A 24,357-nucleotide genomic window follows, 5' to 3' on the forward strand; every position below is an offset into this window, starting at 1 on the left:
TTTCGCTGTACCCGGGAGTAATTTGCTGACGGTAAAATGATAGATGAATTGCTGGGGAAATAACTGCAGTCCAACATAGAGACGTTCAGTACTCTGTTCAATGAAAAGCTTCAGCTTCACATACACTTACTCGCCGATCACCATCAAATCTGAGCACTAAGAACTGAAAGGGCTATTCATTATTGTCTCAAATCAATAGTCGATAAGATTGAAGATCGAAAACAGAAACATTCGCAGAATCTCGAGAATCTACAGCTCTGAATTCTTCAACTTTAGTGGGCCTCTGAATGCTCCCTGTCTTTTTCACATTCACGACTTCCCACCTGGTATAGCAAAAACCTTTTACTGTGATCATCTTCATTTATTGGAGAGATGATACTACACAGGATAATAAGCATCTCATACTTCGAGCAAATCAGACCTGAGAAATATTATGGGATTCGGAGCTGTCTTAGATGCAGCTGACTACAGTAGCTTTATCTTCAGAAAGAAGATCTCCCCGTCTCATTTCGACCAAATACAAGACGTGAATACAGCCATTCCGAGACCAAGTTTCCTAATGGGTATAATTATCCTCTCACATTGAACATTAGTATCAAATCCACTGGCCAACCAGTCCTTACAAACGCCCTATCTGACATGGTATCAATTAAAATGCAACGCCAACACTGTTTCGCCCCGGGACGTAACCAGGCATAGGATCCATCCTCCAGCAATCATCATGGCCTAGAGTCTTCTCTCCAAAAGTTCTCACCCTCGTAAGCTCAATGCTCTTGTCGTTCCTGTCCGAGTCCATTGAAAGCTCTCTAATGGTAACTTGCTGCTGTTTGCGGTGTTCGCTACCGGGAGTCGAATTCGGTGACCATGTTGTCGGAAGTCTAGGCTCATCTAATTCACTTTCAAGCGTACTAACAGTGCTAAGGGAGCTGGTACGCGTGTGCTGTGTAGTGGGTCTGAGGTCAACACATTGGTAGAAGCCCTCTCTGCTCGTTACTGGTTTTGGCGTATTGGTTACTGAGTCGAGAGAGATATTTCGTGAGTGCTCTCCAGAAGCTGGGAATAGCCAGTTTGAGACGCGCGAGAAAGACTTCTTCTTTCTGAGAGGTGGGTGAGGTGCCTGAAGAACGAGAGGTAGTGGCGGAGGTGGTGGTAAAGCAGATTGTTGTTGCGACGATGCGAGTGACTGAATTGTAAAAGTAGCTGAAGCTTCTGTAAATGGTACCAGGCGTGAAGGGATGTGAACTGTTTTGGATGGGGCAGTCATAGGGCGTTGTCCGAGAGGAGAAGAGACACGTTCCGCAAACGACGGGGCAGCTGGTGGCGTGACTGGCAATGGGTTGAATGGTGCTAGGAGACTTGGAGCTGGCATCGGTTCTGTAAAGATTAAATCAGAATGGGGACCTCCAAGACATCAGGGATCATATCTTACCTTGCGAGTCGGAGTAAATGCTGTCTGGTCGACTTGTAAGTCGACTGGTGGGCCGGCTATTAAAATAGACACTCTTTCGCTCCTCGATGATTTCTTCAATATCTTTCAAGCGTTGTTCCAGCTCGTACTTCTCATGTAAAGCGGATTTTACTCGCTCATATGCAGGAGGTCCTGTTTTGGCCCGAAGACGTGCTGGTGGTGGAGACTGCGGAAGCTGAGTCTCTAATGCAGACAGTAACTCCTGTGCACTCAAAGATCCTGGCCGACCTTTAAACTGTGCACACCATTCTGACGACGTACCAGAACCAGATCGAACAGGCTTCCGGGGGATCCGGAACGAAATTGAGCTTTCACTCCGCGAATGGACAAGAGCAGTAGGTGGAAATGGCAACTCTTTCGAGTATCGAGATGGAAATGAGAGATCATCGATGTTGCCAAAGTGTGGCAGTATTGGAGAAAGCTGATTTTCTGGCATGTAAATACTCAACTCTAAGGGTCGGAACCTCTCCTGTCCAGGAGCTCTCCTCGTGGTAGCATTCTCCAGATGCTGAAAGTTCGAAGGGTGTCCTATTCGCGGCCGGCGCGGTCCATTATAAGCGTTTAATTTTCTTCTCACAGAGAAGCTTCCGCGACTAGATGCGCGGGATGCAAAGCTTCTCGTCCGAGTCGCCCACTCTCTTCCTCTGGTTGATGGTCTTTCTTGAGGTTCTGGAATTGGCGGAGGAATCAAGCGTGGTTGATGATGTTCGATTCTCATCGGCTTTTCAACAGCTAACACGGTTAGAGAAACACACATGCAGGAGGCTTCAGGACTTCACTCACCACGCCTAGGCGCTTCTTCCCTCAAAGGCGAACAGCAGTTGACGGAAGCCGATAGCCAGCTACTGTAGGCATCATCTAGATACCCTGTCAAAAGTTTCATGGCCACGACTTCATTCCGAACATGCACACCAGAAAGCGTCAAAAGAAGGGATGGAGAAGGTATGAAGAAGCTCCAGGAACAAAGTTCTTCATTGGAGAAAAGGGGAGGGCAGGAATGGGGGACGAGAGGTACAAATGGGAGCTGCCATTCGTTCACGCAATGTCATGAGGGGTCTGGAAGACATGCGAGGGCAGCACATCTGTCGACGCGCGCACCCCAGGTGCAAATAAATTGTACCAATCGGTATGAACGACATGATGCTGGTGTCTCTTGACAGCGGGTATGCAATGCAGCGAGAGGCCCATGAGTGAGGATGGCGATGCTTGGCCTGTCCTTAATCCTCCATCAGAAGCCGTTTGTGCAACTTGATTCGACGTCCATGGCCGCTAGAGAGGAGGGCGCTTATGGTGTGGCCGAACAGGCGGAACCAGTGGCTGGATGCTGTTCCTGGCCACACCTGATATCACGTCTTGCCGCCCAATGATATTACCTATAGGTACATACTATCGAGTCTCAGCGCCGGACTTGAAGCGTAGTTGAACTGTTGAAAGGGTCGAGATGAACGCTTCTTTGAGGTGCGGTGTGGTTCATGATGGGGTAACTTCGTAATGGTCGTGCAGTGTTCCAGAGCCCGCGGCCGCCCAATCTGATACCGCACGTGACTCGTACGATCGTTGCCGAGGCTTTTTCCAGCCTCCCAGCCTCCAGGCCAAAGCCGGTCATAGGCATACGGAGATCTGGATGTTTGAAGCTGAATCACGTCCACATTCCAGAGCTCGTTGAGCCAGTTGTTTCTTAAGGAGTGTAACGGTCTAGACCAGTACTGGAGGCGAGTTGGCCTCAGGAGCTCGCCTCGCTAAAATGAGCGGCGAACCTCTCAAGAGACAACATGTCGGAAAACCACTTCCACCAGCTTTAAGGGAACATATTGACGACTTTGATCTTCCGCACTGCCAAATTATCGGGGAGGGGTGGAGGGCAAGATTTTAGTTCCAGAGCTTTGGAGAATACTGTGGTCCGGCGTCATCTCCCTACGACGCTGCCCAAGACTGGCCGGTGAGCAATGAAATCAATAAAAGCAAAACGCGCAGAGGAGTAGGTACAAATGTTTTCAACCACATTTTCAAAAAAACTTATTAGGCTTATGAAGAACAAAACTGACTCACGTGTAGAACAAATTTCTGTGCTCAATTCGTTACAGAATTCTTCAGGCAGTCTTGACCCCCAAAGAAGGAAGCTTGAGAGATGGATCTTCGTGAGAAATACGTGGCAAAATGGCGAAGTATTGCTGAGTCTCGTGGCAAGTCCTGTGATGAACAATCACTCGGTGATACGTGGCCCAAGATGTTCCAGAATTAGAAGGCTTGCCACTAGATTATTGCAAAGAGCTGGGCTGAGCAGTAACAAGAATTCCAAGACATGCTAACCAGAGACTAGCCACTAAGTGTCGCAACACCAAAACTTGGAGAGATGCGCCTGAACGGAAGATCGATTTCTTCGTCTGGAAGTAGTTTGGGAACATAACGAAGAATGTCACTGAAAATATTCGCCCATCGAGGCGGTCCCTGGGTGACCGTCTAGATTGAGGTCATGGATGTGAGATGGAAGTCCAACTCCTCGGGTCATTAAACAACAGCTCGCTAAGATTAAATCTCCATGGGGTAAGCTTCTTTGCCCCATCTCCCCTGTTCCAAAAACCCGGGACGCAACGGCACTTCAAAGATCTCGGATTTTAGACGTCATATTGAGCCCAGCAAACTTGCTAGCCTACCAAGATGCCACGCCGGCCAAGAAACAGCGCAGACTGGACCTTTTCTTGCCTTGACCCTGCTATTATACTCAGCTCTTGGCTCATCTCAATGGAGCGTGGCTTTCAGCAATGCAAGAACTCACCTCACCCAACAATGAGCTGGTGAGCAATTGAGGCGCTGTAGGACTAACAAGACTGCCAACCAGCGCCCCCAAGATTCTAGGGCATCTCATGGGATGGCTTAGATCTTGGGGCCACTGCCTTGTGGTGCAATACGATTTATGAACCGGACCTTCATCATAGGTATTTGCGCTTCTCCCAAGCGCATTTTTCCCATTCCTTTTCTTGCTTCAGTTCCTGGCAAGTATCAATCGTGTCTCGAGCGATTCCCTGCCACAATCCTTTATTCAGCAAGACGCGTCTTTCCCTGAGGCCGTGTCTTCCTTCTTTCGCATCGCGCTGCTATTTTTGTTGACCAGAGGCCAAGGAATTTGGTCTGAAAGATTCCCTCGTCGTCCCCATGATGAGCTTCAAATATTCCATCACTTGTGGCTCATCTGAAGGAACGTATCACTCTGGTATATGGAAAACATCCGAGTATTCTCGCTACTAGCAGCTCAGATAAAAGCCATCTGAGGCTTAAATATATCTTAAACATCTCAATGTGGTCGCGTCTGAGCTGGAAGGATACACTCGTGCCGTATGGTTTCATAGCCATGGCTTTTGTAAGAGCACAGTCGGCAGAACTTTCGGACTATGTCCTTCCATCGGTATGTTGCACGTCCTGCGATTGCCATCATCAGTTAACTTGCCAGACTGGCTCCATCAACGGTGGTAACACTTTCGATGGTGTTGCCTTGCCATTTGGCATGGTGAAATTAGGTGCGGACGTGTTTTCGGGGGTTGACAATTATTCTGGAAACTCGCCATGGGGAAACTTCACTGGATTCTCGATGATGCACGAGAGTGGAACTGGTGGAGCTCCAAAGTATGGAGTTGTCTCACAATTGCCTGTGCTAGGCGACATTCCTAACCCTTTGGCAAACTTACATGCCATCAGATCGGCTCCCGACATTACCTCCCTAGGATATTTCAAAGCTTCATTAGGCTCCAATATCACGGTCGAGCTCAGTGCTACAAGCCGCGCAGGGATTTACCAATACACGTTTCCCCCTGAAAATACGCCGAACGTTATTGTGGACGTATCACATGTCCTCCCATCATTCAGAGGACAAGGTCTTTCACAAAATTATCGCGGTGGCAACATTACTACTTTGGAGGATCATTATGAAGGATATGGCGTCTACGACAATGGATGGAATAGAGCACCAGACTGGAAGATATATTTCTGTGGATATTTCGACCAGCCAATGGCCGCGACAACGTTCGTTGCGCAAGATGATGACGAAACTATCATTGCTGATTATAGCACTGCGCCTCAAGCTGTATCAAAAACTCGCGTGGGCTCGGTGTTCACTTTCAACACCACATCTGTAATGTCTAGAGTCGGCATCTCTTTCATATCTAGCTCACAGGCTTGTGAAAATGTCAATTCACAAATTCCAAATGGGGCGACAATCGAGTCAGTCAGAGACAATGCACGGAAGGTCTGGAACGAAGAAGTTCTTTCAAAAATAACAACAACTGAGACGAATGTGGAGAATCTACAATTGCTCTACAGCTCCATATATCATATGCACTTGATTCCCTCCAACAGGACAGGTGAGAACCCTCTGTGGTCTTCTGACGAGCCGTACTTCGACGATACGTTCACAATGTGTAAGTACTTGAGAATCGTCCTTGAACTCAACATCCTGATATCTTTGGGTTTCTCTTAGACCAGTCGCAAACTTTTAGTAACTAACCTAATGGATGTACAGGGGATCTCTTCAGATGTACAACCTCACTTTGGCACGTATTACAACCTGATTTTCTAGAAGAATACCTCAGGTCCTTCATCGATATCTTTCGTTTTGAGGGCTACACCGGTGGCGCAAGGTCATCAAACTACAACGGTGCCGTTCAAGGTGGGACGAGCGTAGACAACATCCTCGCAGATGCTTATGTAAAAGGCGTTCGAGGAGTCATCAATTGGACGACAGCGTACGAAGCCATGGTACAAAATGCTGAAGTAGTCCCACTTCCCAACAACGACCCTCGAGACATGTCTTCTTCCACAAAGGAGGGTAGAGGAGCTCTTTCTGACTGGCTTGAGCACGGCTTCATTACTACCAAGTTTGGCCGATCTGTAAGTCGAGCAGTGGAGTATGCTGTCAACGACTTCTCTTTGGCCCAAGTTGCAGCTGGGCTTGGGAAACAGGATGATCTGGACAAGTACTTGGCGCGGAGTCGGCAGTGGCAGAACCACTGGAACCCAAATGCCACTGCCCTGAACTTTACCGGCTTTCTAGTACCACGCACGATCGATGGTTTCATCGAGCAGGACCCGTTGAGCTGTGGAGGTTGTTACTGGGCCGATGCGTACTACCAGGCTTTACCATGGGAATACAGCCTCAACGCTCATCATGATATGAGTAGCCTCATCACTCTTTGCGGCGGACCTGGAACATTTCTGTCGCGTCTCGAAACGAGCTTCAAGCCTGGGATCAATACATCTGGCCGTTCAGTGGCTTTCAACAACACGATAATCAACCCTGGGAACCAGCCGAGTTTTGCCACACCGTACCTGTTCAATTACATTAACCGACAGGATTTGAGTGTCAAACATAGTCGTTTCATCGCGAAGAGTTACTATTCTCCCACTCCAGGTGGTCTTCCTGGGAATAGCGATGCAGGTGCTATGGAGTCTTGGTTGATATGGAACATGTTGGGACTGTATCCCATGGTTGGACAAACAACTTTCCTCGTCGGATCTCCGTGGTTTGCAAATACCACCATCTCCTTGGGATTTGGCAAAGCCTTGACTGTCACAACAGTCAATGCCTCAGATACGTCTTTTTATGTGCAGTCACTCTCACTCAATGGCGAAAATTGGACGAAATCCTGGGTAACCTGGGATGATGTCTTTGCCAATGGTGGGACTATGAACTTTGTGCTGGGCCCTGAACCAAAAAACTGGGCGACTGGACCTCTTCCACCTACTCCTGCTAGTGAATTCGGGAACTACAATGTACCGACTTCGATTCCCACACGACCATTAGTGCCACCCGAAGAAGTTCCCGAAACAGTCCAAGGTGATAGCCCGCATGGAAAATCTACCAAGTGGAGAAATGTAGGACTGGGAGTCATGGGCGCCGTTTTTTTCCTGCTGGGCGGTGTAACAGTCGCAACATGGTGGCTGAGGAGGAGGAGGAGGATATTTGAAGCAGTTGAGCTGTCGAAAGAGAGCGAATCTGATGGATCTAGCGCAGCAGTGGTCTCTTAAGAAGAATCGACACTTTGTGATCATATTCAAATGAAATACGTACGGAGATCAAAAAATTAGTTATGCGACACCAGACTTTTGAAAGCGCAAGATATATTATGAACGAGGTACACAGTATCTCCCTGAGGAATTGCGAAGAGGGTTTTCACCTCAAGAATTGATACATGACTTCATACCGTTTCCCCCAAGTCGTGATGCTGTCTGCAAGCAATACCATGGATTGTTTACTTTCAGGGGTGGAAATCGCTTAGATTGTGTTGTGGACCCAGCTCTAAAGTAAAGTAAAGTAAATGAAAGTAATAATATGGCCTGCAGAAGTTTGAAGAACATCTGTATGGCTATGACACAGCGACTTCTACAGCTTCCATGCATTTGGTTGCAGTCTTGAAAATCGCAGTCAGTGACTGTAAGCCCCCGTCACACTAGCGCCGCCGCACGGACCGCTTTTTGTACTTGTCGCCCAAACTTCGATTCTCGCGCTTTTGCTGGATCACGAATCGACATGCACAAACGCAACCGGCAACCAGCAATGCCTATTTGAGTTCAAGCACCATAACTTCTAAGCAACATTGCACTGCATACGCTGCGATTGCTACGATGTTATTTTCCGAAGAAGATGCGCCACTTCTGAAGAAGTGGATCATCAAACGTCTGGAAAACACGTTCGTACCTCCAACACCTCCCATAAATTTATTGGTCACTAACCATGTTCGATTTCCAGATCCGATGCTGATGCCGATGTCCTTGCTGATTATGTTCTTGCACTCTTAAGACATGATGGCGATGTACAAGCTGTTCGACAACTCTGCGAGGCTGAGATTCCCGACTTTTTGAAGGAGGATTCAACAATCTTTGTACGAGATGTCTTCGATGCAATTCAGTACAAATCATATCTCCCAGGAGCTCCTCCAATACGTAGACCTTCCCTCCCTTTCGCGCCACCAAGCGGTCCATCTGCGCCCTCTACATCCTCATATGGAAATCTCGGAATGGGTATTCCAACAGGACCTCAGAATGGCTCAAGAAAGCGGTCCTACAACGACAGAGGTGACGGAGATGTGCAGGATAGAGGGAATATGACGGGAGACCCGAATGGCAGAGCCTTCAAGCAACCAAGACGCGGAGGAGCTGCAGTGGGTAGAGGCGGCTTTGACCCTTTCTACCAGGGAGGTGGTCGAGGAGGGGGCTTTTCGGGCGGACGACCATCACCAATGAATCTTCAAGGCACGCCCCAACAAGGATTCCCTGCGGTACCTGGTATGCCCAGTCCACCACCAGGAATGCCTCCTATGGACCCAAACAATCCTATGGCAGCTATTCTGGCTATGCAAGCTATGGGGTTCCCGATTCCTGGCATGCCTGCTTTCCCCGGATCAACCTCGCCTCCCCCACAGCAGAAGCAGCGATGTCGAGACTACGATCAAAAGGGTTTCTGTGCTAGAGGCAATACATGCCAGTACGAACATGGTGAGCACTCAATATGGGTCCCACCTACGAGCAGAGCCGACGAATACGATCCCATGAATTCAAATATTATGGCTGGTATCGAGAACACAAGTCCTGGTGCGACCAACATCAACCAGTTTCGGGGCAGTGATAGAGGAAGAGGTCGGGGTTGCTTCAGGGGTGATAGACAGCAACCTGGAAGTCGTGGAGGGCGTAATGGACGGTCAGAATTCTCTTCTGATCGGCCAAATTACGACAAGAGCAATACCACAATCGTGGTGGAGAACATTCCCGAGGAACGGTTCTCTGAGGAAGAGGTCAGAGGTTTCTTTGCCGAGTTTGGCAACATCGTGGATGTATCGATGCGACCATACAAGAGATTGGCGATCGTCAAATATGACGACTGGAACAGTGCCAACACGGCGTACAAATCTCCAGCTGTCATCTTTGACAACAGATTTGTGAAGGTCTACTGGTACTCCAGTGACGACTCGTTACCGAAGCCGCCTCCAGCCTCCAAGTCCAATGGATTCAAAAAGGAAAGCACCGATCCCAATACACCTGTTCCTGCTAGAGCAACATCTGAACCTCAGATTGACATCGAAGAGTTTACCCGTAAGCAGCAGGAAGCTCAAAAGGTGCATGAGGAGAAGATGAAGAAGAAACAGGAAATGGAAGCTGCCAAGAAGGAGCTCGAGAGGCGTCAGGAAGAGCTGATGAAGAAACAAGCAGAGGAGAAACGCAAACTGATGGAGAGAATCGCTGCGAAGAGTGGAAAGTCGGCTTCAACGAATGGATCTCCAAATGGTACACCTGCGACAGAGAGCAAGCCCACGTCTCAGACCGAAGCTTTGAAAGCACAACTTGCGGCGTTGGAAGCTGAGGCCCAATCCCTTGGCATTGATACTTCGCTCACAGATGGCAATTCATGGGGTGGTCGTGGGAGAGGGAGAGGTCGAGGTGGCTACCGGGGTAGAGGAGAGTATGTACCGCGTGGCTACCGTGGAGGATACCGAGGTCGTGGTGCACCTACGCATTTTGCAGCAGCTGGTCGTTCATTCAACCTCGATAATCGCCCGAAGACTGTTAGCTTGACTGGTGTAGACTTCACAGAGAGTGCAAAAGATGAGACCCTTCGGGAATATCTTATGGTGAGTTACTACAATCTTCGAATACAGGGGCTATTGCTAACACGTCCCAGCACATCGGCGAATTCACAAGTCTAGAAGCCACCCCGACTCGAGCCCAGATTGCCTTCACGGACCGGAAGACAGCTGAGAACTTTCTAGCGAGTGTCTCTAGAGATGGCGGAGAGATACCCTCCGCCGGCAAAGTTGAGGTAGCTTGGGTCAAGACCCCTCTACCACCCGTCACTACACCTGCAACGAAGGCCATCCAGTCCAAGAATGACGAGGACACAAATATGGACGAGGGCGATGCGATGGCTACGGGTAGCCCAGCACGTGGGGTTGCTGCGGCTGAAGGCAACCATGAACACCAGGAGAACTTGGATTACGACGTTGCTGACGATGATTGGGGTGTTCAATGAGCATTTGGATCTGCATAATGATTCTAGAGGCGCTCATCCATGCACAAAGGTGCAATTATGACACGGATTGGAGAACTGTACATGATGTATCATAGACTTGTGACGATATTGAGAAGCAAATGTCTTAAAGACATTGATAACAGCAGAGTCCTAATACCCGATACTAATGACTTAATTACTGTACTAAAGAACTTAATACTTGGCGTAGTCGTCGATACATAGTGCTAGGCCTATTCACTTCTAAACTCATATTAGGGGTCGTCCCACGAAGTGCTCACGGCCGGATAAACTCCGGTACGCCCTTGGTTGTTCTTCGGACCACTAGGACTAAAGTAAATCCTTCCGACGCTAAGGGAAGCTGAAAGATTTTGAAGATCCAATTTCGAAGCGGTGAACTTGCGGTCTGCATTTCAACCAGGCAGAATTCCATCAACCTCAACCCCGCGACGACACTCACGATGGGCCGCAAACCAAACGCCTTAATCCTCCAGCACTTTGAGCGCGGCGCGAAGCTCAATGACAGCAGCAATCGTTACGAGCATACATGCAAAGCATGCGGTGAAAAATTTCCCAAAGGACGAATCGATAGTCTCTCGAACCATCTTACGAAGAAATGTCCTGCTCTTTCCACGCAAGATCGGCAGAAGGCCGCTCTCGAGCTCAACAACTTGCCTCACTTGCCAGAGAATGCGCGCGGCGAGATGCTCATGAAAGGTCAAACAATGGAGCTGCCTATCGGTCATCAGAGCCAAGAAAACTGGTCTGCTCTATCCGTCCTGGCAGAAGTCTCGAGGCAAATTGACTCGAAGGAGAAGCACGATGATCGCTCAGTCCATAATCAGAGTACTGCTGGTGGCAGATCTTCAGAACCGCCTCGCAGCACAAGACTTGAACTTCAGGAACACTACACTCCAGAGAATCCTCCCGTCAGTTACGAGCAAAGAGTTCAGCGAGATAAGAAGTGTAAATTATCACTCTTCGCTCCTCTTCGAATCGAAGACCTCCACTGACTCGTAATAGCATTCGGCCAAAAGCTGCGACGGGAGAGCGAGAGCTCAGCGAATAATGCCAACTTCAGCTCGAACTTGAATAAATCCAGATCCGCGTCTCCTAATTTAGCAATGGCTACCACTGCGACAAATATGGCTGCGGCGGCAGCTCGCTTCGTTCCATCAATGGTTGACCCTCAGCTCCTTGCAGATGATGCGAATGTACAGTCTAGCTTACCGGCAAAGACAATTGAACAAGCTCTTAGTGAGGCTAATGTGTCATTTGCTGAGAATATGTTCAATGGTGGTCAAGACCAGCAATTGCAATGGCCCATGCTGGATGGATCGGGTGTCAACCACTTCCAGGAGGGCGGTCATCTTGAACATGCCATGGAACAGTCTGAGCCGCAACGAGCTATCATATTCACCCCTATTGCTGCATCTGTGGCAATGCACCCAGGTTCGCAGGTACCAATGACCACACAATTCAGTGCAGAGTTTGGTAATGGCCAGAAGGCGCCTAAGCAGAAAGGTCGAGTCAAGTTCTCTGGGGTTCGACGCAAGGAAGTTTCCAAAGTTCGATCCATCGGAGCTTGTCTTCGGTGCAGAATGTTGAAGAAACCATGCTCAGACGGAACGCCTTGCACAACATGCAAGAGTGTTGAGAGTGCTCGACTATGGAAGCAACCTTGTGTCCGTACTCGCCTGGCAGACGAGCTAGAGATGTACTCGGCTGGTCTCCACGTTGTACTAGCACATCAACAAATCACAAATGCCAAGACACAAATCACTTTTCAACCCTCCGCACATCAGATCGAAGCCTCGCATTACCCAGAAACAACTGTGTTCGCCACCTTCAACGCACTGGAAGGACATCAGACACCTGCGCAAGGAAGCATCGATCCCAATCTCAGTAGCGATTTCAGCGTCCATGACCTTCACATCCTCGATCACGAGAATGACGACCTTCCTATGAAGCTCGAAGCGTACATGAAGCGCATTGCTAATGTCTTCATCGAGCGCGAAGCTTCTCACTTCATGAATGTTACACTCAATACAGCCCAGAGATTGGCCGTCGACGATCCACTTCTGGGACAAGCCTTGGAATTGTGGTCAGTCGTCCAGATGCTTGTTGATCACAATCCCAGATGGACGATCTCCGAGCGGGTCAATATCGACGCACAAGCTGGGCAGGGTCCAACCGTCAATGTTCCTAGCTATGACCTACTTGTGTCTCAACTTAATGCCGCAGCCGAGAAAAAGGCATCAACGCTCTGCAAAGAGGTGTTGAGTGTTCTGGAGCGCCGTCTACTAGCCCGATCGGCATCTTCGAAATTCGATACTTTTCTCATTGCCCTTATCGTGCTGAACTGTGTCGAGAAGTCGACCTGGCTATTCAAATCTTGGGAGCAAGACCACTTTAAAGCCCGCTGGCCCCTGGACAAGATTCCCAACTTCTATGCCACACAGGGAGAGAAGCTCACTAATCTGTTGCAAATGCTTCTGCACATGCGACAAGTTATACCCAAGACATACGTTAATCCTGACGGTATCATTGCCACGGATCTTGATCCAATCACAAAGGAGTACTTCAATCAGTTACAGTTGAACTGTAAGTTCCTCATTCTGGTAGACCTTTCCACCGAGTCTAACCCGCCCACAGATGTCGAAGTTCTGAATAAGCAAGCAAATCATACCTTCCATACTTCCAATACTCACTGCTATGAGCTACGCTTCTGCTCGCAGCTTCTTCTTCCCACTAAGTAGTCCTTCAACGCAACTACCCATCTTTTCTTTTCTTGTATACCTTCTGTCTGCCTGGCAATGTGGCACGAGATATGTGATATGATCGGCGAGCGCTACACTGACATTGAGCCATCTGCATGGCATTGCGTCGGAGCATATGATGTATTGCGGTACTTGCGCTTGCATTCAGTGGTCAAGGCTTGGCTTTGTGCATGTTCATTGGATTTTGGAAGTTTTGTTCTGCTTTAGCAAGGTGTCCTTGGAGTACAAGTTACTTTTAATGTAGAAATTGGGCAGGTCACAGGGGTTTCGAGACCTACGATAAACTTCGAAAACACCTCCTACTTTTTTCATTGCTGCGTGGCTGTTTCGGTTCCATTGATTGTGGCATATCACCCATAGGGGGACCTATCAGAGAAGCCTACAAAACTTCCTTGTATGCTACAGAGATCATGATGGAATTGATATATGATTTAATGATATGATTATCAAATCGTTGATTTGTGCAAGGATCCTAATCATGCTTTTGTGATGTAATTCTAGATGTTGTTGACCGGTAGGAAACCTCATGAGCTAAAATTCCAGTTTGAGTTCTGTGAGGTTTCAAATTGAGAATATAAAACTAATCCGCTTGAATTGTGACAGTTAATCAAGCGGAATTACAGGCATCAACCTAGGCAGTTGGCAGTTGGGTAGCCTGGTGAAGTTGATACTAATCTCGCAAACCGGAAGCTTCTCGACATCATCCCTAATGCTAATACCAAGACTTCCGTTATCGTCAGCAGCAATAGTGGTCCCGAAGATCATTTGCAACACTATGTCAACATGGTCACCTGTCTTCAAGGAGCTGCATCCACCTTCTTCTGATCAGAACAGGCAGGAGATATTTCAGCTTCAATATAGCCCATATTGCTTGCTATTAGTAGACCTTAAAGAGCCACAGAATTATGACTACTGCCAGAGTCTGCCAGGCCATTGTAAATTGAGGTTTGTGAGCTGAGAAAAGTGTGTTTTTTTCTTCTTAAGAACTTGGCCCTCCGGTATTGGAAACATTCACGATTTTGCTCTGACATGCAGAATGTGAAGAGATGTAAGTGATCACACTAATAGAACCAAGTAATATCAGTTGAAATGAATGTAGAGATTACCACAGAATTGTGACTAGCCTCGAATTGTTCACGTCCTTGCCGAGAAGGACACATGAATGTACAGTTGTCTGCACCCTGCCTCAACTCTTGAGCTATGATGAGCCAACCCTGATGGTACCAGTCCAGGCCGGTGCTAATTCTTTTGACCGGAATCTAGACGTGTGAGGAGGAGAGGACAATTTACGCGTAACAAGACATTCTGAGCCTCCTTGAGACTCGTCACGGCACCGATCACCGATCAGCTATTTTTAGAGCTTTCGGATGCTCATCTGATACGTCTGGCTAGAGATACGCAACAGAAATTGACTGTTTTACCAGTTGAATACAGTGTCGTTATCGTGGCGGACGGTTAGCTATGATATTCCCCTAGCATGAGCTGTTGATGTGACCAGATCACAACAGAGCATAGACACGCCCCTACGCACGATATTATGAAGTCTTTTGCTATCATTGAGGCGAAGCATTAGGACTTCCCAATGGCTAAGATACAATCACGGGCATCTCAGTGATTTCACGTAGGTTAGATGCGAAAAAGATAGTCAACCGGTTGGTCGACGTGAATGATGGTGGATCACAACAATAGCCTGGCTGGCAGACACACCAAGCAAAGGTAACGCGGAGAAGACCCTCTGATAACTGATACCGCAAAGAAATGATGGAAAATCACTAGTGTTTGCGCGACAAGACCCCCACAACCCTACTCTTCTTAATTTGTTACCCAATGCCTGCGCCAGGCGACAGAAGAATGTGAAGTGAAATGTAATGTGTCGCAAAGGACAACCGCTCACCAGATGAATCTCGCCGCCGATGCCATCAATGCGAAATGAAACGAGACAGCTTCTCAAGTAGAGTGTTCGCTCCTCCATATGCTGTGGATCAAATCAATCATCAGGCTCCCGCTCAATACTTGGTGGCTGCAGCTTGAGGGTGGTAAAACTCCAAGCCAAGCTTTGTCGAGTAGCCAGGTGCGATCTTAACATATGTGGGCTTAGTCCAATTAGTTCCTGATAAACGCTCCTATGCTTCAGTTAGCAGAAGTCAAAAGAAGAGAGTTACCTTCCAGCTTACTAATTCACCCTGGATGAGTTTGATGGCCTTGTCAATGGCAGCTCTTGTGCCATAGAGCCCGATCTCTCGCGATGGTTGAGTTGGATAGTCACGTTTAGGGATCTCCATATGACATCCTGACTTTCGCTCAACATCCTTGATGAATTTCCAATCTCTGCCGTTGATCCTGGGAAGGCCATCAGAAGAGACGATCATCGAGTCAAAGATCTTGCCACCAATGCGAGACTTTGGTGTGAACGTAACAAACTTGAATTCTGGTTTGTTGTATCCAGACCAATTGTTCATGCTGTCGTCGACCGAGCAGTATGGCAGGACGCCGCCTGCCTCAATCAAGTCGACTTCCTTCTGGAGATTGCTCTTGACTTTGACCTGACCAGAAGTCAGGCCACTTCCTCGAGCTGGGCGAAAGCCGATAGACTCATCCACCTTCCCAGCAATGCCAGGAATGAGATGAGTGGGCACAACAAAGAACACTTCTTTCAGTCCCTTGACTCCCGATTCCATCTCAGTCCATGCAACATCCTTATGGATTCCGTGGAGAGCCTGCATAACAGTGCATCCTCCAGCGATTGCATAGCCATAGTCGATTTCCGTCTGGTCAGGGCCATAGATAGGACCATCGTGATTCCAATCGTGGCATCTCAAAAGCTGACCACTGCTCATAATGGCGATGCGGTGGATGTCTACATTCGCACGGCGTTGGTCCTGGATGACACGGACGATTGACCATATGCATGAGTATTCACCGAATAGAATAATGTCCCACTCTGGATTGTAGTAGGTCATGATTGGACCACACTTCTTGAAGTCCTGATCTGCATTTTGAATGGTAGTGGTGAAATCTACAAAGAGGTAAAATCGCTCTGCCTCAGCTCGTGATTCGTGGCATACGTCCATCAGTGCTGGTCGAGCGCCCGAACGTGGGGATATGCGATAGTGGTAGTGGCGTGCGTGTTTAGGATCCTCGTCAGCACCATCCCAGATGACTTCTAGAACGCGCTCAGTATTGAGAGCTAGACCCCAGATCTTAAGACGAATCTCAGCCGGAAGCTTCCCAAAATTGGTAAATAATGTCAACGGAACACTACTGTCTGTTAGCCATGCGTGACTGGCTCGATATACAGGGCAATTACCTTGGCTCTTGGGCTGGGAGAGTTCTGAGACCTCCAGTTGCCAAACTGCTGACACCTCTGGACAATCCATTCATGCCAATTGGACGTCCTGGGCCTTGGGCTCGAGCAGCTGTATGATGAGCATTGTTGAAGTTTGGATTATTACTCTGACGACTGTTGTAAAATCCGAGGTCCACGAGGCGTAACGTCGGTGCAAGAACCAGCTCGTATAATTGATCGAGACGGACCAGGGGGAGCAGCCGCAGCAAAGTCAAGCGTCTGCCACTTCTCAATCCTCTTTTGTCGGCCCTGAGATTTGGCTGGTTGATTTTGATCGCTTTGATCCACCGTCTCTCGACCCAATGGCGCAAGGCGGTAGTCAGGGCCAGACCGTTCAGAGCTTGACTGCGTCAATTAGCAGGAGAATTAGTATTTAGGAAAGGTAATTGACTAACAGAAGGGGAATTAGCGACTGGTCTCATGAGAGAAGCGCCATGCGGCAAAGCCAGAAGAGGAGACGGAAGTGTTATTCGACATGTTGAAGGAAAGAGGACGTATGTGAAGTTTTGATATTTGAAAGAACGCGAACTTGTCCTGAAGATTTTAGTGTTTAAAAAAGAGTGTGAAGTACTCCTTGTTGTTTTAATACGAAGCGGAAGTGTAGGAAAGTCTTTGCAAAGTCGAAGAATGACACTCGAATGCAAGTTGGTGTTTCGAAGATCTGCGATATGGAATGAAATCAGAGAAGGCTTCGAGACAACGAGTCTGTCTATATTTATAGAGAAAGATTCAAGTCTCAATTCCCTTTAGAAAGGCGCTAACCCGGTGGCGAGCGACCTTCAGCCTCTTTACCCACCCGGTTTGGCATGCTTGTGGCTCAAAAGGTGCCTAACTGGGCGACTATATTCATGTCCTGCGACAATGACTCGTATATGTCGCGTGGGTCGTGGCTTTGTCATTGGCCGAGAGATCATACTTTCTCCGTCCACTGACAGTTTTGCGTCGTGAAAGAAACCATTGCCAGGATGATTCGCTGATAGTTTCTCCAGAATCCCCATGGGCGGGTGACACTGTGATAAGAAAATGAACGATATGCGAAATACCTGTGATCAGTCTAAAGCACTTGCTTGGCAGACTTCATTTTACAGCTGCTCCTGGAGATATCCTGTACAGGGACATTCCAGTAGATCCGCATTTCTCACTCCCTGGAAAGCATCTGAGAAAGCATAGCATCATGAAACCTGGCTATTAGGAACTTCAAGAGTAGAGAATCAATTAATAAACTGATGAATATGTTTCCTCGCATGTGACATAATCATGCAGTTTGTACCATAAAAACCACAGGCAGCACGCACATACGAATCACCGGTTGTTCGAACCTTGAGAGCAACTAGCACCTCATGATTCACTTTGAACGAGGTTACGCTGACAGACAGTCAGCCATCTAGCCACGTCTTCTCATGCTGGGATTGAAATGTATAATGTGGCAGCGACTAAAAGACACTGAATGACAACAAGTACATGGACTGAGTTTGCCCGAGGGGCCTACGGAAGCATTTAGGGGAAACAACTCGACTATCTTTAGAGCTGAGAGTATTTCTAAGGGAACATCTTGATAGTTTCTCTATTAGATCATTTGGCCTTCCTGTGACTGCGGCTGAGATGGTGCTGGTACGGCTGGTGGCCTTTCCTGGCGCCTCGACTTCTTGAAGCAAGCAAACTCGCTCCTGCTGCCTTCTCTCAGCCTCTTGAGCACAGCCCTCATCTCGGGAAGCTCGCCCTGTAGTTTGCTTCTTGCGTCATTGTCAGTGCCTTTGTCTAACTCTTGGTAAATCTGGCTTTGTATCTCGCTTGCTCTCTCTGTCGTGTATTGATTCAGAGTTTGGGCTACAAATTCCAGGTCGAGCGTTGCTTGCATGAGTTCTGCAAGGTTATACCGCTGACGGGCCTTAAATGCTTCAAGGAGCTCACGCGAGGTTTGCTCAAGGAGATAGGACAGGACTTGTGCAGTGAGCGTTGATGCTGTGGTGGATACTTGAGAGTGTACCAGCACAAGGCTAAGAAGTGCTTCATAAACATATGAACGAACCTCCTTGGGCTTCTCATTTGGCCGGGGAGGCCAGCTGGGAGATGAAATGCCCTCGCGGATGGTGACGCTAAGAGCATTAACTGAGGGTCGAGTGTATGATTGGAATAGACGTGCGTCAATCTGCCCGAGGACGTCACGGATGGTTTTAGTTTCCTCGGTGAGCTTGACGGAGAAGGCATTTTCGAACTGGGTAGTCAGATTGGGGACGACGTCTGTTCGGAGTGCTTGAAGATTGCTTAAAGTCAAGAGCATGCGGACGTTCTACTCTAGTTAGTTTGTAGAATAAGAATTTGGACATGGAACTTACCCGATCACTGGCATTGACAGTTCCGGCTCCAATGCTGGTAGCAACTACCATAGCCACTGGGCTTGCAAGCCCATCGTTGTCCGTTGTCCAGTCATCCTCAGCCTTCTTCACTGACTTCTCAGCATTCTCAACCATTCCGCTTAAGGATCTGTAAAGTGTAGTCACAAATTGACTACGAACCATCTGCAGAAGTTTTGCTGGCGGTGGGAAGACAACGTTCGTAGAGTCTGACTTGGCCATCGCTTCGGAAATGTACAGAATCTTCTGCATACCTGTCAACACAGCACTTTCGAAAGCGCCGAAATAAGCAGGCATCCTGGTAAGATCTCGTTTCTCTGGAGATCGTCTCCAGTCCTCAAGCACTTTAATATTTTCAGCGTCTTTATTCCATGCTGCACAGATGGCAATAACACATCTTTCCCGAGCCTCGCCAACGAGACCCTTCAACCGCTCGAGAGCAGAGCCATCGCCATTGCCGACAGGAGCAATTGCAGCCATCTCGCTCGCACCAGTACCCACTAGAACCAAAAGTTTCCCCAGGTAGTGTACTCCACTTAGTGAATTAGACCAAGGGGGCCAGAAAGCATGCTTCTCCCACGCCTCGCCTCTCTTTGGAGATGGTGGTGGCAAGTTATTTGGATCTAGGTTAAACCGGGTATCTCGAAGCGCAGATGGAGTAAGCTGCCCATTTGCAGACGATGATGGAGTCCGAGGAGTTGGAGGTAATGGCGAAAACAGGGAGGAAATATCTTCGATTGGCGGCTCGGAGAAGAATGCAAAGATACTCTCCCTGATCATGTCAATCAGCTCGACTGTTCCCTTCTGTAAATCGAGAGTACCTTGGTCAGACAGCCTGTGATGTTGACGAGATTCTCCATTGATTCCAACAGGAAGAGCCTTTTGTGCTTTTCCGTCAATGAAACTCTGAACTGTTTGCCAGAATTCCACAACCTCCCCAAGAATACCGTCACCACCCAACATCGTGCTCAGGAACATGTGCATCTTCTCCCAGAGCTCGATGATCTCGGTTGAGTCCACTGAAGTAGGTTTGTCTTCAACGGTTTGTCGGCCAAGTGATCTCAAATGCGATGCTATGATCTGTGTCGTTGGCCTCTCGCTATTTGCGAGCCGTCTTCGTGAAATTTCGATTTCAATTTTGGAGCGCTCAGAAGTCGTCTGGATTTTACTCTTAAGATGATCGTATCGACTTAGCAGCCACACCCAAATTGGATTGTCAGTTACACCAAGCTCAAGTAAGACACCGATCAGCTCCATATGCTGATCCTGGGGGCCACCTGTTACATTAGTTCGGGTCGAAACACTTTGCATTGCAATAAGTCTTCTCCAAATTTCGCGTTTGAAATCTTCAATCTGGTCTTCAACATCATTCCAGACACGTGCTGCAAGTAACAACTGATATATCTGAATGTCGCTTGGAGGAGTGGATCCCAGAGCATCCGACAGTTTTCTTGCATCATCCACAAAACGCCGTGCTTTTGCATATTCTTCCACTATACTCTCATAGTCTTTCCGCTTGATACTGTCTGTGATAGCTGCGCCGACCTCGTACAACTCCTTATATCGTTCGACCGTGCCACCCATGATTTTCAGACTGTCTTCCTTCTCGCGCCCGCCAAGTGCAGGACCCCAGACTTCTTCTGCCTTAGCAGAGACATCCAGAAGTGGTGTTTTGATTCCCAGCACTCCATACTCACTCTCTTTCGTCAATGCATTCTTTTTCCTAATATCTGGCGTTGACAAGGCCATGGCCGCTTGGTTTCCACTGCTTGTCCGGAAGCTATTTCTACTGGCATGTCGTGAATGTGTCCGCCGTGGCTGTGGCTGAGGCGGCTCTACACCACGATACTTCATCTCAGTGTATACATTGTCGATGGTAGCCTTCGCCCGGACGAATCGCTCGAAATTAGACTCGACTAAAACTTTCAAGGAAGCTGATTTCTGGTCAATTGACCTCGAAAGAACATCTAAACCATCTAGAAGAGATTGCGTAGAAGCCGTAGAATGAACTTGAGAGAGGAACAGCGCTGGGGAGAAAGTCGTCGAAGATAGGAGAAATCGATTCCCTATTACCATGTTAGCAGGGATATCTACGGAACATTAAGAGGCACCGACGTAGCCTGGGATCCTCTTGTACTGGCAGACCCAGCTGCCGTAAAATCCTAACGACACTGTCCGTCGTGCCCAAGGGATCAGGCTCGTCCCTTTGCACCATGGTCTCGACGCCATTGTCTCCTCTTTGGGATCCTGGCAGAATGCTTTTCCTGTCACTGGCAGCCCGCTCCAGCGCAGAGTATCTCGACTTCGACCTTCTGATCCCGGCATCTCGCGCAGGCTTTGTTTCCTCCTCATCTGAAGCATCGCTCATATCCTTCTCGGCAGGCCATTCCACTGGATACGCGGTAGAGAGCTGGTAGTGCTCCAAGACGGTACGCTCGTAGTCCGCCATTGCGATAAATCGTTGCCCGTATTTCTCGGTCGTTGATCACTCTAGCCTCGTATCAATAATGTTGCCAACGGTGTCGTGAGCTCCTGTCTTCATATTGCTCTGATTGTTACATTCCTTGGCTCGCTCGACGTGAGCAGTCGTTGTTGACACTTGAGCTCTTCCCGGTCTTTACCGACCACAAAGCTCCGACCCGCCAATCTCGATTTGTTGCCGCGCCGAGCTCTATCTCGCAAATCCTTCCTTTCTCTCCAACCTCCTACAACTACCTCCAACATACTTCTGCACATATATTGCAGAGACATTTTGGTTTCTCTTCCTTCACAATGCTAGCAGTCCGATCTTTTGCTGCGCCAGCGCGGCGACAGTGTCTGCAAGCATCCCGCCGTGCCTGGGTTCCCACTTCTGTCCATGTGAGAAGCCTTAATCCAGGAAAGAAAAACAATGCCATTATAGTCCGACTTGCTAATTGTATGGTCTGTACAGGCTTGCCGTCAATATGCGACTGGGAAGGACCCAGTTGCCAAATTCACTGGACAAAAAGGGTCAGATGTACGACTCCCACTCCTACGGTGCAAAAGCAAACAGCCCAAGAATAAATGTCTACGGCTCAGCAATGAACCCAATTGGGCTTGCAGAGATATGTTATTGGAGATAAATTGGCTGATAAGATTATAGGGACTCTATACTGTCAGTTTGATTGAAGGTGACGGTATCGGACCGGAGATTGCTCAGTCTGTGAAGGACATCTTTGCGGCTGCGAAGGTAGGCTGGGGACGTCAATGGGTTCAAGAAGCTTGCTAATGAATGGGAAGACACCAATTAAGTGGGAGCCAGTTGATGTCACCCCTCAATTGGTTGATGGCAAGACTTCTATCCTACCAGAGACCATTGAGAGCATCAAGAAGAACAAAGTCGCTCTCAAGGGACCTCTTGCTGTAAGGAGCCCCGCGAACCATTCTTGCGCCACAGCTCATAATCGTCTAGACTCCCATTGGAAAAGGCCATGTGTCTCTCAATTTGACCCTCCGCCGAACCTTCAACCTCTTTGCCAATGTCCGACCATGCCGCTCCATTGAAGGATACAAGACGCCATACGATGGTGTAGACACCGTTCTGATCAGAGAGAATACCGAGGGAGAGTATTCAGGTATCGAGCACATCGTCGTAGATGGTGTCGTGCAAAGCATCAAACTCATCACTCGCGAGGCCAGTGAGCGCGTGCTCCGATATGCGTTCCAGTATGCCGAGGATATTGGGAGACCAAAGGTCCGTGCCGTTCACAAAGCTACCATCATGAAGATGAGCGATGGTCTCTTCTTAAGCACCGCTATGAGAGTTGCCAAGGACTTTCCTAAGGTCGAATTCGATTCCGAGCTGCTCGACAACACCTGCCTGAAGATCGTTACCGACCCCGCACCATACAACGATAAGGTCTTGGTTATGCCCAACCTTTACGGTGACATTCTTTCCGATATGTGTGCTGGACTTATTGGTGGTCTTGGTCTTACTCCATCTGGCAACATTGGAGATGAGTGCTCTATCTTTGAGGCCGTCCACGGTTCCGCACCAGATATCGCTGGCAAGGCTCTCGCCAACCCAACTGCGCTTCTTCTTAGCTCCATCATGATGTTGAGACACATGGCTTTGAATGATCACGCAGACAGAATAGAGAAGGCTATTTTCGATACCCTGGCGGAAGGAAAGTCACTGACCGGTGATTTGGGTGGAAAGTCGAAGACACACGAGTATGCCGGTGCAATTATTAAGCGTTTGTAAATATACCCACTTCCTGGGTTGTAGACTGTACCATGAGATAAATGCATAGTTCGTTTCTGCGGGGGGCTGTATGGACGCTTGATTGTATTCTTCAGCGTCAGTGGAGTCAGGAAATGGAATTCTATCCCAAAAAATGTGTTTTAGTGACTTGGTGCCAATTAAGTGTTGAGACAGATCCAGATGTCTTTCCGAGGTCTTTCGAGTCTTTGTAACTTCACCCCAATTGGCTACTCTCCTTGAAGTTGAAACACTGTGTATGAAGTCACATGTGTCAAAATTCTTATTCACATGACAGGTCGTGTAGCCTTCATGGCAGAAAGACGATAAAGCGTTCCCTGTGATCTATTGGGAGCTGTAGCTTTCTCATAACAATCAAGCACGAGAATATATTGATGTGATGCAGTATCTTGAGATACCCGCTATTACAGTTCACCATGATGGATGACCCATGACATAAGGAAGGCTGATAAGGTAGTAGTCGATGCGTAGCTCCAGCCCAATAAAGTTCAGATTGGTACTGTAGCCTCGTTAAGAGATGAGATCTCTCGGGATGAGAGTCTGATCTCTATTGGATACTCGGGCGTAGAGACCGCACCATCGGGACATATCAAGGGTCCTGTACGATTTACTGTATGATTAAACCGATGTCATAGGCACTTATAGTTGTTAGCTAGATCTAGAACTTGAGCAGAGAAGCAATGCCTCTTGCAAAAGAGATGGAATAGCTACATAGATCTCTTTTTTGGGGGGGGGGGGGGGGACAGACTCGTCGTGCTAGAGAGAATATCACAGCTCCTCCGTCTGACAATCTACTTTGTGGACATGACTATTACCATTCGAAAATTGACGTCTCTGATTTTTGCCCGGTCATAGCCCCAACCGATGATTAGAATCACCCTGTCAACCTGTAGTCAACGTCAACTTTAAAAGTAGGTACATACTACATACCTAACCTGGTGGTTGGTTCCCCACATGTGCTGCTCAGCTTCCACTCTGAAGCTTAATTTGGCCCCAGCCAGTCAGCGCTCTCAGAGGGACAATGTGCTGGCTGCCCCTGCCTTCTGCCGATGACAACTTCAGCGAAAGCGTGGCGACCGTTTCAATTCACGCTGGTGAGAATCGACCAAATCTCAGCCTCGGCATTTACATTCTTTCGGTGATCCGCCTCCTATCA

General features: G+C 48.3%; 6 protein-coding genes across 6 annotated transcripts; 4 read left to right on the forward strand and 2 right to left on the reverse strand.

Moving 5' to 3' along the window:
- Positions 1–420: 420 nt before the first annotated feature.
- Positions 421–3,444, reverse strand: ONS95_000838 (uncharacterized protein). Its single transcript, XM_058494013.1, has 3 exons — positions 2,252–3,444; positions 1,430–2,200; positions 421–1,374 (listed from the first exon to the last, which is right to left on the reverse strand). Exons 1-3 carry the CDS (start codon positions 2,349–2,351, stop codon positions 650–652), a joined length of 1,596 nt encoding a protein of 531 aa, XP_058364215.1. The 5' UTR covers positions 2,352–3,444; the 3' UTR covers positions 421–649.
- Positions 3,445–4,763: 1,319 nt separating this feature from the next.
- On the forward strand, positions 4,764–7,486 carry ONS95_000839 (uncharacterized protein; the record flags this gene model as incomplete). The annotated part of the gene is made up of 3 exons (XM_058494014.1): positions 4,764–4,871; positions 4,917–5,880; positions 5,982–7,486. The coding sequence occupies 3 exons, from the start codon at positions 4,764–4,766 to the stop codon at positions 7,484–7,486; spliced, it is 2,577 nt and encodes an 858-aa protein (XP_058364216.1).
- A 440-nt stretch (positions 7,487–7,926) lies between these two features.
- ONS95_000840 (uncharacterized protein) lies at positions 7,927–10,663 on the forward strand. The gene is made up of 3 exons (XM_058494015.1): positions 7,927–8,148; positions 8,208–10,083; positions 10,134–10,663. Exons 1-3 carry the CDS (start codon positions 8,084–8,086, stop codon positions 10,479–10,481), a joined length of 2,289 nt encoding a protein of 762 aa, XP_058364217.1. The 5' UTR covers positions 7,927–8,083; the 3' UTR covers positions 10,482–10,663.
- Positions 10,664–10,808: 145 nt separating this feature from the next.
- On the forward strand, positions 10,809–13,771 carry ONS95_000841 (uncharacterized protein). Its single transcript, XM_058494016.1, has 3 exons — positions 10,809–11,444; positions 11,502–13,082; positions 13,134–13,771. Exons 1-3 carry the CDS (start codon positions 10,940–10,942, stop codon positions 13,235–13,237), a joined length of 2,190 nt encoding a protein of 729 aa, XP_058364218.1. The 5' UTR covers positions 10,809–10,939; the 3' UTR covers positions 13,238–13,771.
- Positions 13,772–14,808: 1,037 nt separating this feature from the next.
- On the reverse strand, positions 14,809–21,474 carry ONS95_000842 (uncharacterized protein). Its single transcript, XM_058494017.1, has 5 exons — positions 21,074–21,474; positions 18,941–21,024; positions 17,000–18,894; positions 15,433–16,949; positions 14,809–15,381 (listed from the first exon to the last, which is right to left on the reverse strand). Exons 1-3 carry the CDS (start codon positions 21,405–21,407, stop codon positions 18,172–18,174), a joined length of 3,141 nt encoding a protein of 1,046 aa, XP_058364219.1. The 5' UTR covers positions 21,408–21,474; the 3' UTR covers positions 14,809–15,381; positions 15,433–16,949; positions 17,000–18,171.
- IDH2 (NAD-dependent isocitrate dehydrogenase) lies at positions 21,475–24,171 on the forward strand. The gene is made up of 5 exons (XM_058494018.1): positions 21,475–21,817; positions 21,891–21,956; positions 22,083–22,169; positions 22,220–22,342; positions 22,392–24,171. The coding sequence occupies exons 1-5, from the start codon at positions 21,731–21,733 to the stop codon at positions 23,181–23,183; spliced, it is 1,155 nt and encodes a 384-aa protein (XP_058364220.1). The 5' UTR covers positions 21,475–21,730; the 3' UTR covers positions 23,184–24,171.
- Positions 24,172–24,357: the final 186 nt, after the last annotated feature.

Source organism: Cadophora gregata (assembly GCF_030347475.1).
Source record: "Cadophora gregata isolate MNR1 chromosome Unknown scaffold_1, whole genome shotgun sequence".
In the NCBI taxonomy this organism is placed as follows: domain Eukaryota; kingdom Fungi; phylum Ascomycota; class Leotiomycetes; order Helotiales; family Ploettnerulaceae; genus Cadophora; species Cadophora gregata.

Coding starts and splice junctions, on each gene's coding strand:
- IDH2 (XM_058494018.1), top strand. CDS start 21,731: ATGCTAGCAGTCCGATCTTTTGCTGCGCCAGCGCGGCGACAGTGTCTG. Junction 21,957..22,082: donor CTGGACAAAAAGGGTCAGAT/GTACGACTCCCA, acceptor ATAAGATTATAG/GGACTCTATACTGTCAGTTT. Junction 22,343..22,391: donor CTCTCAAGGGACCTCTTGCT/GTAAGGAGCCCC, acceptor ATAATCGTCTAG/ACTCCCATTGGAAAAGGCCA.
- ONS95_000842 (XM_058494017.1), bottom strand. CDS start 21,407: ATGGCGGACTACGAGCGTACCGTCTTGGAGCACTACCAGCTCTCTACC. Junction 21,025..21,073: donor ACAAGAGGATCCCAGGCTAC/GTCGGTGCCTCT, acceptor ACATGGTAATAG/GGAATCGATTTCTCCTATCT. Junction 18,895..18,940: donor CTGTCAATGCCAGTGATCGG/GTAAGTTCCATG, acceptor TAACTAGAGTAG/AACGTCCGCATGCTCTTGAC.
- ONS95_000838 (XM_058494013.1), bottom strand. CDS start 2,351: ATGAAACTTTTGACAGGGTATCTAGATGATGCCTACAGTAGCTGGCTA. Junction 2,201..2,251: donor GGAAGAAGCGCCTAGGCGTG/GTGAGTGAAGTC, acceptor TAACCGTGTTAG/CTGTTGAAAAGCCGATGAGA. Junction 1,375..1,429: donor CATTTACTCCGACTCGCAAG/GTAAGATATGAT, acceptor TAATCTTTACAG/AACCGATGCCAGCTCCAAGT.
- ONS95_000841 (XM_058494016.1), top strand. CDS start 10,940: ATGGGCCGCAAACCAAACGCCTTAATCCTCCAGCACTTTGAGCGCGGC. Junction 11,445..11,501: donor AGTTCAGCGAGATAAGAAGT/GTAAATTATCAC, acceptor GACTCGTAATAG/CATTCGGCCAAAAGCTGCGA. Junction 13,083..13,133: donor CAATCAGTTACAGTTGAACT/GTAAGTTCCTCA, acceptor ACCCGCCCACAG/ATGTCGAAGTTCTGAATAAG.
- ONS95_000840 (XM_058494015.1), top strand. CDS start 8,084: ATGTTATTTTCCGAAGAAGATGCGCCACTTCTGAAGAAGTGGATCATC. Junction 8,149..8,207: donor ATCAAACGTCTGGAAAACAC/GTTCGTACCTCC, acceptor TTCGATTTCCAG/ATCCGATGCTGATGCCGATG. Junction 10,084..10,133: donor CCCTTCGGGAATATCTTATG/GTGAGTTACTAC, acceptor AACACGTCCCAG/CACATCGGCGAATTCACAAG.